Below are 13,605 nucleotides of genomic sequence, written 5' to 3' on the forward strand. Positions count from 1 at the left end.
CTCCGCGGCCAGGGCCGGCTGGGGCTCAGCGCGCGGCGCGGCCCCGCAAGCGCGAGGCCCTGAGTTCGATTCCGGCAGCGGGAAAAAAAGCAAGAAGCTCTGCGCAGCGGCAAAACCTCCAACACGCTGCTAGCAGTCGGAACCTCGGGTCCTAGAAACCGCCCGCAGGAGCGAGACCTGTGAGCGCCGCGTGGGGTCCGCGGTGAAAATCCCACGACAGAAACGACCCCGCGCCGCCCGCCACAGCACGGCGGCCGCTCCAAGCCGAGGCCTTGCCCGTCCGCCTGAGGCCCCGGCCCGGACTGCACACTGCAGAGCGCCAGCCCGAGCGGAAGCCCGAGGCACACGCGAGGGGCCGGCGCCGGACGCGCTTCGCGGCGGTGAGTCCCGCGCGGCGTTTCACGGGGAAGCTGAAGGTACGAATCACGCAGTGTGGGGCCTCGCCACTCACAAACACGGGTCTGAGCAGCAGACAGCGTGAGCGGGAAACACTGCGGAACTGACGCGTCCACACCCCTGCGTGACTCGGGTGCACCCCCTGAAAACGCGCCTTGGGCAGCCTTGTCCAAAAGCAGTGTGTGTGAGACTCGGCACGTGCGGCACAGCACTCGGCCCAGTCAGACCGACAACACAAACTTCTAACTCAGCGTCAACAGCCACACTGGGGGTGGTGGTGCACAACTGTAATCCCAGCACTCAGGAGGCTGAGGCAGGAAGACCGACATCCAGCCTGGGCTATAAAGAGAGCTCAAGGCCCGCTTGAACTACAGAGCAAGAACCTGTCTCAAAAAGGCCAAAAAGTTAACAGTCACTTGGCTGGCGGCTACTGTACCGAATAGGGCAGATCTAAATAATGTTTTGGTCAGAAAGAATGATTTATAGATTCAAACCTAAAACCGCATAAAGAATCCACAGGAGTCTCTGCCCTGCAGAACTGTCTTCTCCTCCTAAGGAAGACAACAGCCAGGTGTTAAAAACAATCCCTTTATTGAGTTTTAAACCAGTTACACAATTGAAAGAATCATTTTGGCACTACTCTATACAGGGATTCGCCTGCGTGTGCCGACACTCAAACGCCGCCGGGCCCGCTGCCGTGCCTGGACAGGCCGCCCGCAGCAGACGCTAGGTCACCAGTGCTCCTGCAGGGGAGACGCACAGGGCCTGCCGTGGGACGGTACCTGCCGACTCGTACGTTATTCCTCTAGCAGATGACCTGGCACTCTACGGACCTGTCACGGGCGAACGTGCTAGCGGTCAGCGATGCACACACAAACTCGCACAGAAATTCGGACACTAATGATAGAGGAACTAAAAAATCCCACGTTTTAGCTTTTATAACATGAAATGATAAAGAAAATAATTTAAAAACACAAAAATGGCATTCAATGGGTGTAAAAGCCCCAGATCACTATAGTAAAGAGCTACAGATGAATCTTTACAAATTAATTACACAGTGGTGCTGTGTAAGGCGCTGCATCTGTACAAAGTCTTGCCATTGCTACTTCTACAGTTTATACAATCTTTTACATCTATGTAACATATTAAACAAGTCAATTAAATACCAAGCCTTAGTAGTTTCTCAACGATTCTGCAGGCAAAAATTTGAAAAAGAAAAAAACAAAGAAAAAGAAAAAAATTACAGAATTTCCACAGATACAGTTTTTCCTTTTGGTGAAGTGTAACATTTAACAACAATTCTGTAAAGAATACGGGTAAAAACCAATCAGTCAGGGTGTTTGTTGTTATCATTTATTCTCAAATAAATCACAAGTTGTATACACACACAACAATCAAAAATTAATTCACCAAACCCCGGTTCTTCAGCAGCTGGCTCTCTTCAGCACCAGAAGCCCCGGTCAGCAGGGCACAGACGCCCCTGCGGGAGCGGCCGGGCGTCCCCGGTTGCTGGGCAGATCCGAGGCCGGCCTCCTCCCTTCCCTCCTCTTCACAGCTCTCCAGCCTTCAGGTTTGCGGCCCGCTGCCCTTCCACCATCTAAACCCAACAGTCATTTGGGAAGAAATCAAAGTAATCTGAGATGGATGAAATGACAGGACCTGTATGGCGGGTGGGATTTCTCCACTCTAAGAAAACTGTTTCTTAATGACTTCCTAGACTTTTGCTGGTCTTGGATGGCATGATCGTACTGGGAAATTTATTTCTACTCTGAGACTTTGTCAGATGCTTCAAAGAAAAAGTGATCAATATTCTGGACACACTTCTGGAAGTTCAGAAATCAAATGGCAGCTGAGAACCTGTGGAACGCGACCAGTGAGACCGAACGCAGAAGCCACCGAATCGATGAGAGCTCCGAAGGGGCAGAGTTCGAACACCTGCAGAGCCGCCGCAGATGGTACCTGAGGAGCTGGGATCTGTGACGCGAAGAGCCACGACTGAGGACCCGCCATCTGCACCAGGGAGAACACTATTTAGTAACCAGACACTCAGCTCTAAAAACCTAAAAAGCAAGGATTTTTTTAATCACTCCTGTCCCAGTAGAAGGCTTCTGGGCCTTTTTGAGGAATGGGTAATAAGTACGTCAGGAAGCAGATAAATGTTCTTACAACTACGAGTGCCTAGGGCAACCTTGGATGCCCAGACCCCACCCAGGAAAGTTATTCCGAGGCTAGTAACACGACTCACTTTTAAAGCAATCCCATCAACTCTCTGCTTAATACGCAAAACAAACAGGCACGGAAGAAATTCTGTGGGCATTTATTTGCCATGACCACTGCAAAGGTCCTGTTTGTTTGTTTGTGTTGGTCCTGGGGTTGAACCCAGGGGCCCCGTACAGGTAAAGCGCACGCACGACCAGAGCTGCATCTCCAGCTTCAAAAGCCGTGTTAAACAACAAGTGGAACCAGCCCTAACTTCATGTAAGTAGCCAAAGCTGCGAATGTCAGCAGAAGTTTTTAAATGCCCACTTTTCAGTCACCAAATGAATGGTATTTACCCGAGGATGTCCCACCTTTAAATCTGCAACTCTGGTGACTCACCCTCCTATGCGTAATAGCATGGTGACACGAGAAGGTCCGTGAGGACAAGCAGCTGGTCGTCTGTGAACTGCTGTTTGTGCTCCTGCCAGTTGTCATGGTGTGTCCTTCGGAAATTGGACAACGTCTTTTTTACAGTCATCTGCGGAGCAGGCAACCCACATACAATTAGATCTCTCTGAACAATCAGGGTACCTTTAGCTAACTGATGATTATCTAGACTTCTGATCTCACATGCTACAAAACCAACAAATCCATCGTATTTTCCAACTCCAACCTTCTGTGGAAAGACTAGCTCTGCTTTAGGACAAACCACCACGACGCATACATTAGGAGACCAGTTTTAATATAAACTTGCATCAACTATTTAACTTAGAATACAGGTGTTCACTATTAAATTAGTATCATCAGTATTTCCTATTTAATATTAATATTAAATATTACTTTTCAGATGCAAAAATGCTAGAAAACAAAAGCACAAAATTTCACTATCCAGACCACGCTGACAACCCTTTACTCCCACTGGTCCGGGAAGCACAGAAGCTATGTACACGTGACAGCAACCCCTGCAAGACGTTCATCGTCATGTAATTCTGCGTCTGCTGCCAGGCAACTCTGATCGGAACCGACTGTCCCGTCGGGTGGCTTGAACCACCGGTGGTACACGAATGACTGTCCCACCAGGCAGACGGTACGATTACAGTAACGCAAAGAAAGGCACTGATTTAGCAGACCACATGCCATCGTACTGCAGTTCCTTAAGGAAAACATTAAAATAGTATTTAAAAAATTGTAACTTAGCTATAATGCACATTATACACACTCATGGGGGTACTCGTAAGACTCCCATGCTAAAATTTAAAGAATTACTTGATAAACTATTAACCTGTGAATAAATACCAAAAGCACAAATTACTCAAAAAAATCCACTTTATAAAACTTTATTTAGGAATAGCAAGAAATGCACACAAGCAATGTAGAGAATGTTACCAAAAATTACCTGAAAAAACAGGTGTGTTGTGGCTACATACGCAATGGAGTGTTGTAACATTTTGCACATTCTGCACAAATCAGTGCCTTTATGTATAAAATGTTTTTTGAAAAGTCATATTAATAAGTCAATTTAATGAAATGAATTATTGTAATAATTTTAATTGGTATGACTAGTATCACTTAATATTTATATTTGGGCAGTAATTATTCAAATTCACATAACAGGGATTTGGTCCATTTACAGACTTCCAAATTTTTATTAGTAAAAAGACTGATAAAAATGACTGGACCCATTTGTACTCCTAGTGGTCCGAGCCCACTGGGGGTGTAAATCGGCGGGGAACGTGTTAATAATTACTGCAGAATTAAGACGTAGCCCTGGCAGAATCAGTAGCTTTCTCAAAGCAATCAAATCCATACGTATAGGAAATGCGGACTATAAATGCTCTCTTACAAGACATTACCACGATTATACGTGCACAGAAGCGAGAAGGAAGAGCTGTACCTCGATAGGCTGGGGGTCATTCAGATGTGCGCTGAGGTTCATGAGGAGCTGCGGCATCCAGGTGGGAACGTCGTAGGGGCTGGAGAGCACACACGCGCCCAGGCCAAGCACCCCGGCGTGGCGTTTCACCAACTCTGCCAAGACAGCAATGTGCGCGGGGACAGTTACGGCCTCTCGTGTGCTTGTTACAGCGAAAAGAAGTTGCTTTCAAAGTGTGAATTTCTGTGTTTAAAATGCTTCCGTAAGTACATACAGAAAAAACATGGTTTTTGAGGCTGCACTAAAATTAAGTCTGTACTTAAAAAAATTTCAAGACATCCTACAGCTGTCTCAGTGACCGCACTGACTGCACCCAGATCAGAAAGCTGTCTCAGGGTGCTCCGGATCAACTCACTCACATGCTACAGGGCAACCTCGGACCCTAACCCACGCTCCAGTGACACAGTGCTTCTCTGATGTGATCACTCCCACACAGAGCCCGCCCACTCATCCGGGGACATGCCACGGATCAACAGTGTTACTACTGGGCAAGACACGGAAGTCTAACAGGTCTGTTCTCCAAGGGTCTCTTTTCCTTTTCTTCCTAAAGAAAGGTACAGATTAAAGTGCTTTCATAAGCTCATTCTTTTTATTTGGTAGTGCTAGGGAGCAAACTCAGGTCCCCATAAATTCTAGGAAAGTGTCCTACCAGTGAGCTAAACCCCCAGTCCTCAGTTGTCATTATTTTTAAGAAAGCCATATGTATACAAATGTCTGCAGAAGTGTACTACCTATACACACACAAAACAGAGGGTAAGAAGGTGAAGGTAAGTAAAATAAGCTTTGAAGTAGTGAAAATTATAAACAACGCCATTTGATACAAAAAACTAAAAATGCTTTGGCACTTCTAGTAATTTTAAAACAATACAATTCTCAAGCAATACAACCATACTACTGGTACTTTCTTGGAATTGCTATTAAACAGCAGTGTAACTGCAAATCTAGAGCTGCACATCTTAACTACCTGCCACAAACTCTGTATGTTTTTGACTTATTAATTTTCCTATTTGTTTTGCTTTTATTTGCTTATTGGCTTTTTCAGAGTGGGTCTGTCTCTGCAGCCCATGCTGGCTTTGAGCCTGCCTCCATCAGCCCAGGCGTGAGAAGCACAATGTGCAGACGCTGGGCCTCCTATGTATGTTTAAAAGTATCCGTGTAACCGCAGTTAGCAGTGGCAATCTGCAGTCACATTCAAATCCCTCTTCCCGCGGGACTGGGTGGCCCAGCCTCACCAGGCCTCTTCTGCCCAACTCCCCTGCCGCTGCCGCAGTGGTTATTCCCGCACTAAGTGACCGTCAGGCACAATGGAGCACGGCAGAACGACACTCTGGGAGGACGGACTGCAGCACACAGCGGTGGTCCTGTTACGCTCGGCCCTTCGACCGCCACAGGGCGTCATGAACCGACGCGTTCCCAGACCGACCCCCTAACAGCGCCTTCTCAAGGAAGAGCAAGGCTTCTTGTGGTTAGTTATCATTTTTCTTAGGACACCAAGGTACAGCTTTAAATTCTAAAAGCATGTGTTTCAGACCTCCCAAACAACTAATTTTGGATGTCTTTATAAAGCTCGACGGGGTGGGTACAGACTTGACTTACTAAAATAGTTCTATGAATAGGCCCCTGTGTACCTATCTCACTCTTAGCTTTTATATTCCAGGCCCTGGCTTCTATATGCAAACTCCTCAAAAGCAGGATTAACTATTCCTCGGACAGTCGTACCCAGCAAAGACCGGGCATATACAAACAAGCTAAATACTGAGTAAGCCTGCTGAATTTCCAAAAGGGCACAGGTGTGCCACCAGCAGTGTTACCTGCAGAAGGAATGGTGTCTCCGACGGAGCCGGGGTCTCTCTTTCTTTTCTTAGGTAGCTTTGTTTTGCAAAGCTGCTCAAAGTGAATCTGCATAGGACTGTCCATGGTAAGAAAGTCACACTGCAAGAGGCCACTTAAGGTGGTGGCCGCCATCTCTCGAACCTGTGGAAGCAACCAACTCTATCAGAACCAAGAGCCTCAGTCTGAGGGCGTAACGAGCAACGGGCGACTGCTGCAAGTGGGGTGCGCACCCCCGGAACTGTGCGCACACGGCGCAGGTGCTCTCGGAGGCTTCTTGACAGATTTCACTCGATTCTCAAAAGCGTCTGTCGCCTCAAAGTGGGCGAGAACTACAGCCAGGGTCACAGAGGTGAGTACCCAACTACCTGATGAAACGGGGTCTCGCCCTTGAATCGCCCTTGCTCCCGTCTCACTCCTCCTTACGGCTGGAACTGGGAGGAACGCTGCAGCTCGGCGTGCAAGTTACCTCTCCCTGAACCCTGCACGTCTGGAAGACACCGCTCAGCCTCTCCAGAAAACACGCCATGGAAGACGCAGATGATCTGGTTCACTCAACAGGGTCACCCTCCTCCTTCCTCGCAGCGCTGACCGAGGCCGTGAGCAGCTCAGCCATCACGGAGCCACCCGCAGCCGTTTACCCTCGCACGGACCTGCCGGGCCAGCAGGCTGGCACCAAACTCACGGCCCCACCCCCTCAGCTTGTTGCGCAGCTGCGGTGATAGGTATGTGCCACGGTACCTGCTTCAACAGCCAACTCCAACGGAAAAGAATTCAAGTTTTGTAGCCCAGGCTGGCCTCGAGTTGGTAGGCTTTCCCGAGATATTTTGTTCTAGGGGTTGGCATGTCCCTGTCTATAATTAATTTTATTAGGTAAGGAAAAAAGTATTTAGCTTTCTTACAACGTAGTCTAGGCTGGCCTCAAATCTGTAGTGATCCTCCCGCCTCAGCCTCCCACGTGCTGGGATCACAGGCTAAAATCAGTTTTTAAGACAGTTCTCCTTTAGATTATTACAAAAGAGCCCCCAATATTATAATAAAACTTAATGAATTATTACAGCTATTTAATGTCATGCATTGCTTCAAACATACAATGGTTTTAATAAATGCCAGGGTCATGTTTATTTAAGAGGTATATTTAATAAGCCTAGCATACAGAATATACAAAAATAATCTATGGAAGTATTCCAGCAGAAGCATCTGAAAACAGCACATGTTAATGCAGGTGCTCTGCTATGATTTGCGTCTTAAATCTTACCCAAAGGCCCATGTGTGAAAGGCCCATTCGTGTCCAGGGCGGCCCTCCAGGGAGGCGGGGAACCCGGGGCGGTGCTCAGGTCGGTGGGGGGCAGCCGGGCAGGGTTCAGGGCAGTGGAGGGCAAGCTCCAGGCGGGCAGAGTGCACTTCAGGCCCTCTCTCTCCCCTCCCCACCACAAGTGTTTGGTTCTGCTGCCTTGCCACACACTAAAAGCAACGGGATCTACCAGGATGGACTGGGATCTCCCAAACTGTAAGCCAAAACAAACCTGTTCTCGCGGTAAATTCATCATCTGATACTTATTAGAGTAACAGAAAGGTGACTAACGTAGACTCTAAAAACTGAAGTTTAGGAAAATATACGTTTCAAGATTTCCACTTCTCTGTTCCCATTCCTTTAGCTTGTTTCTTTGTTTTAAGACATTTAAATATTTTCACTCTAGCTGGTCAGAGTCATGACAACTGAATCTGCGAGTATCCCGTGACTAAACAGCGTTCACACCCCGCTACCTGACTGCACCCGAGAAAGCTGGACGGCCTGATGGGGAGGTGGCGAACTTCCCTTGCCAGTACCCTAGGCCTAAAGTGTATTTTCAGCGCTCAGAAGTAAGTACATGAAGGACGTAGCGGGACGCAGTGGCAGGTGCTTATACTCTGCTACTAATGAGGCTGAAGCAGGAGGATCGTAAGTCTGAGACCTGCCTGGGCAACTGAGTGAGATCTTGTCTCAGGAAATAAAAAAGGGTGAAGATTTAGCTCAGTGGTACAGCACCACTGGCTTAGATCTCCAGGACAGCAAAAAAATAAACAGTAGGATGTGGTGGTGCAAGCCCCTAATCCCAGCACGCTGGGAGGCTGAAGTAGAAGACTGCAAACTTGAGCCCACCCTGGGCACCTTAACAAGACCTTCTCTCAAAACAAAAAAAAAATTAAAAAAGGCTTGGGTTGTAGCTCATAGCAAAGGCTCTGGGACACCCCAGTACCACAAAAAGTATTCTACTGCAATTTAAAAAAGCTGTGCTTCATTACGATCTATTGTTAACCTGTTTTTTGTACATTAGGTTGTTTGAACAAAAGATTATCTGCTTGTACAAAATAGAAGTAGGAATTTGCCATGAAAGCTGCCCTTTGTTTACCCAAGGGGGAAAAAAACGGACAGCGATCCTGTCTTAAGTCTACTGGAAAACAGTATCTGTGTGCAGAATTCTATTCTCTTGAAATTTTTCATGTACACTCCCATCAGCCCCTCAAAAAAATCATTAAGTGAGTTAATTATTGACTCCAATTTCACAGATAAGAGAGCTAAGGTTCATAAATATTATTTGCCTAAATGCAAAGAGAAGATGTATCAAGAACCTGCGATTTTTTTTCTCATTTGTACTACACAAAATCATGATTAGAGTATCAACACTACTCACACAGGGCTAGGTTAAAATTAAAATTACTTTTAGTAATTTACATTTTAATAAAACACATCTTCTGAATACAGAAATACTTCCTTAGGGGCTCAGGATTTAGCTCAGAGGCACAGCACCTGCCTGGTAAGCGCGAGGTCGTAAGTTTGATTCCCGGTACCGGAAGAAAAAAAAAAAAAGAAATACTTCCTTAAAGGGAGACCCATGAAGGCTTCTTTAAATGGACTGAATTTTGATTTGTTATAACTTAAATTTTACCTCTAGTTGTTCATCCTCCAAAAGGCTTATAACGAGCCACCTGATGTCTCTAACTGCATCCTCATTGTTCAGGAAGATAAAAAGGTTGTAGAACACCATGGTCTGGAGGTAGGTCAGCACTGTGTACCTCGCATGCCAAGAACTGCTTCTTGCTGTCTGGGAAGGAGAAGAACGGTGACAGCACTGAACAGGGGGTGAGACGGCGGGGCGGCGTTACCGGCACCCGTGGGGTAACTCTGCTTCCCCGGCGTGACTGGCGAGGCCGTGTGGATCTCCTTCTAAACAGCAGGCTGAGCAAGCTACTCCAGAAGGTTAATTCAAAACGAGTAATGACTTAGTAGCAGGAAAGCAACATATAGGTAGAAGTCAGTTCTAGTAGAGAGCCACAAATACTACAAAGAATCAACAGCGGGGACCTCATCCTATTAAAAAGCTTTTACACAGCAAAAGAAATCACCAACAGAGTGAAAAGACAACCCACACAATGGGAAAAAATTTTAATCAGCTGTCCCTCAAACCGAAGCTAAAGCTCTAGAAGATACAAAGAATTGAGGGGGAAAAAAAAAAAAATCAGGCCCCAAATTTAAAGACCCAATCCAAAAATGGGCATCTGAGATGAACACACACTTCTCAGAGGAAGAAATACAAATGGCAAGTAAATATATGAAAAAATGCATTATTCATTCAAGAATTATGCATTATTCATTCAAGAAATGCAAAGTAAGACAATGCTGAGATTCCATCTCAGCCCAAAAAGAATGGCTATCATCAAGAAATCAACCGATAACAAATGCTGGAGGGGCTGTGGGGAAAAAGGAACCCTTCTCCACTGTTGGAGGGAGTCTACACTGGTGCAACCCCTGCTGAAATCTGTGAAGACTCCTCAAAAAAACTAGCACTGTATAGGGACCAGGGATATAGCTCAGCGGCACAGCGCCTGCGTGGCAAGCGTGAGGTTGTGAGTTTGATTCCTGGTACCAAAAACAAAAACAAAAAAACTAGGACTATAGGTCCCATTTGACTCTGTTATTTCCCCTCTGGGTATCTTCCTGGAAGAATTAAAAACATCACAGCACAGCAATATGTGCACACCCATGTTTATAGTGGCACAGTTTGTAACAGGTTAAGTCTTAGAAATAACCCAAATGCCCATCAACTGAGAAAATGACAAAGATTTTTTTTTACTGTAAGGGAGTACTACTTAGCTGTAAAGAAGGATACATTTGAGGCATTTCTAGCTAAATGGATGAACCTTGAGACCAAACTCTTAAGTGAAATAAGCAAGACACGTGTAAATACCCCGCTGTTTCTGTGGTGTGAGATACCAAATGTGTAAGTAAGGACCGAAGTGTGTATGAAAGGTATTACGAAGCAGGAAGGAACTGTCCCAAAGACAGTGGAACTGGGGGTGGGGGAAGGGGGAAAAGAAGAGCCCACTCCCTTCAGTGAAATGGGTGAGACACGGTTTCTCCACGCGACAAACTGAAAGGTAAATGAGGACCACAGTGGACAGATGCTGGGAACAGAAGAAAATACGCACATGGGAAGTGGGTAAGGCAGGGGTAGGACGAAAGGAATAAAGGGAAAAGAAAAAAGAAAACAAAATGGAAATGAAGCTTTTGTAAAGAGGAGGCGAAGAGGGTTTGAAGGGGGAAGGGAAGTGGGGACAAAAGAATCAAGGTATCATGTACAGATACAAATTCCCTCTGATGAATGTGATCACTGTATCTAAAATGTGCCGATAAAATTATTCAAAACAGAAAGAACCATGCATGATTAATGAATTAACTCCTCTTCCTCCTCCAAGGATTGCACATTATTTTTATTTTCAGTACTGGGAGGTGAGGTTTTGAAAACCAACAGGATTAAAGGCTACTAAATTCCACTCCAAAAAAAATATTTTCCAGGGACAAAATGAAAAAAAACTTAGAAGTGCAGAACATAAAAAAATAAAAAATAAAAAAAAAAAAAAGAAGTGCAGAACATGCCCACTTTTATACGGCATGTATACGACATGCACAAAGCTGACTACGTGTATACTAACAATGCAGCCAGGAAGCATAAAATTACAATCCGTCTCTGTAGCGTAGCTCACAACAGAGCAGTACGTAAAGGGGAAATGGCAAAAGGGATGACCAAGGCCCTCACAAGCACTTTGTATCCCTGATGCTTCAATAGTCAGCTCTTTGTGTATACACTCTTTAAGTTTTTGGCCTGGGTGACTTGCCCAAAGGACAGAAAGCTGGTCAGAGTTAGGCAGAGAATCTAGGTCTGTTTTGTGGGTCAATATGTATATCTTGTTATACGGAACAAAAACTTAAAAACCAAAATCCGGTTCCTTGTGAAATGTAGCTGACTGAAATTCTTAAAACGCTAAACCACCCCTAACGAAAAGATGTGAACACTGCAGTCAAAGGCTCTTACTTGGTGCAGCACCTTAAGGACTAAAGGCACTTGATGAGGATAGAGCAAGCCCTGAGACATCAGTGATAAGCACAACTTTGCGTCTCTTTTCAGTTCATCATAGCTGTTGTCGTTTTCCACTGGTGCGATCTAGAAAGTAACAAAAAATGATCATACTTTCACTTTAAGCAACGTGCATGAAGATTTCAAACACATCCAGAACTCGAAAGCGTGGAGCCCCGTAAGGTTATTGAACAGTGATGCGTTCACAGATCACCTTCGCTCCCTCTGCTTCCGCGTTTCCCCAACTACATTATTTGATAAAAGCCTTACAAATCTTTTATCTACAAACACGGTTTTATCTCTGACAGGCATCGTAAAACATGGTAAGAGATTACACTTCGCTGGTATGCTATCCGCTTTCCTGGGCCGGAGGAGGAACCTTGTCCTGTCCTGGGTCTCCCCGTGTGACCTCCTTGCCGCTTCCCTGCGTTACGGGCCGCTGACGTCACAAGTGTGACTGGACAGACACAGGCGGTGCTGTACACTTCCGACACCGACACCGATGGCTGTGATTCACCGTCACCCTGCACTAGTAACACCACAGGACCCTCAAACTGGCTCCTGGTACTTTCAACACAAGTGTCTTTGGTGTCTGTTATGAAAAGCTCATCTTGTATCTTGTACATTTCTTGCTGCAAACACTGAATCATTCATTTCCCCCAGAAGCGCTGGTTGCTTTCGTGAGAAGTACTTAGAACCCGTAATGAGGGCTCTAAGAAATCACTGCTTCACCTCTGTGTTGCTTTGTGTCTACACCCTTCAACGGTTAGAGCTCGGAGTACATTTTCTGAAGAGAAATAAACCACACAGGTGTACAACCCCGTACCAAATGTGGTGGTTTCAGAAGTCCCTTCTCACCAATCCGATAATCCGTGAGGTTACCTCACTTTGCTTTGCTGCTCTCCCCTCTGCCAGTGGTAGGGACTGGGTCCAGCCCGCCCCCGCCCGCTTGAGCTACCCCGTGGGCTTCTTCGTCTCAGGTCTCACGACGATGCCCAGGGTGGGTTCACTTGCAGTGCCCCCTCAGTGCCGAGATCACAGCCGTGCGCCACAGTGCCCAGCGGTATGGAGGGACTTGCTTTTGGAAGCCCTCCACAGCAGCAGGCGCCACGTAACCAGACCACCTCAACAGCCACTAACCCCTGAACTGCCTGCAGACTTCCCAGTGTCCTCACGCACAGCCACAGCACCTTCACCAGCGCACCTTCCTGCTGGAAGCGCAGCAGCTCACCACCACCAGCCAGTAAATGCATGTATGCCTTTGCTAAACTCTGTCCCAGGCCTTTCTTAGTTCCTCAGAGAGTCACATCCTCAGAGTATGGCGTCAAACATCTGTACCCCGGGTAGGACAAAAGAGGTGAAAACTGCACCTCAGTATGATTTCAATTTACAAAACATTCTTTTTCCCTCTAAAGGCCAAAGCTCACTATTAGCCATTTCTCTGTACACCTGTAAAAGGTGGGGCTTTAACCACGTGAGGAAGTTTCTCTCCTCTCTCCTCGACTCATCTCGGGGGTGCGCGAAGCCCTCTTCCCGAGCAGGCCTCGCTCCTGAGCTGTAGTTTGGTCTACAGAAGTCCAGTGCTAGCGAGATTGCTGCCACGTCAGCTCGGGAAGAATCGTCCCCTCACTGTGTGATCCGAGTCCTGAGCCCCACGTACGCGTTAGAGAGAAGCCACGGCTCAGACAACCCTACACGGGCACGGAGCAAGGAAGCGCTTTGCCCCCTGCCCTGTCATTAAAATGCAATGCCACATTCTTCCTTCCAGTACTAAACACCTCAAAGAAGAATCTGTGGAGTAAAAAAACCTAATCTGAAATGGACACATACCTTGAGATTCTGAAGTAATAA

The 13,605-nt window shown here is 46.5% G+C and overlaps 1 protein-coding gene across 1 annotated transcript in view; it reads right to left on the minus strand.

Moving 5' to 3' along the window:
* Nucleotides 1-968: 968 nt before the first annotated feature.
* Nucleotides 969-13,605, minus strand: part of Psme4 (proteasome activator subunit 4) — a gene marked incomplete at its 5' end in the record, with an annotated part of 76,769 nt that continues 64,132 nt past the window's right edge. Inside the window, 6 exon segments of the mRNA XM_013517590.1 lie at nt 969-2,406; nt 2,995-3,133; nt 4,490-4,623; nt 6,340-6,502; nt 9,289-9,444; nt 11,713-11,841. Coding sequence (XP_013373044.1) covers nt 2,999-3,133; nt 4,490-4,623; nt 6,340-6,502; nt 9,289-9,444; nt 11,713-11,841 — 717 coding nt within the window.

Source organism: Chinchilla lanigera, unplaced genomic scaffold, assembly GCF_000276665.1.
Source record: "Chinchilla lanigera isolate Chin_1 unplaced genomic scaffold, ChiLan1.0 scaffold00040, whole genome shotgun sequence".
Lineage (NCBI taxonomy): Eukaryota > Metazoa > Chordata > Mammalia > Rodentia > Chinchillidae > Chinchilla > Chinchilla lanigera.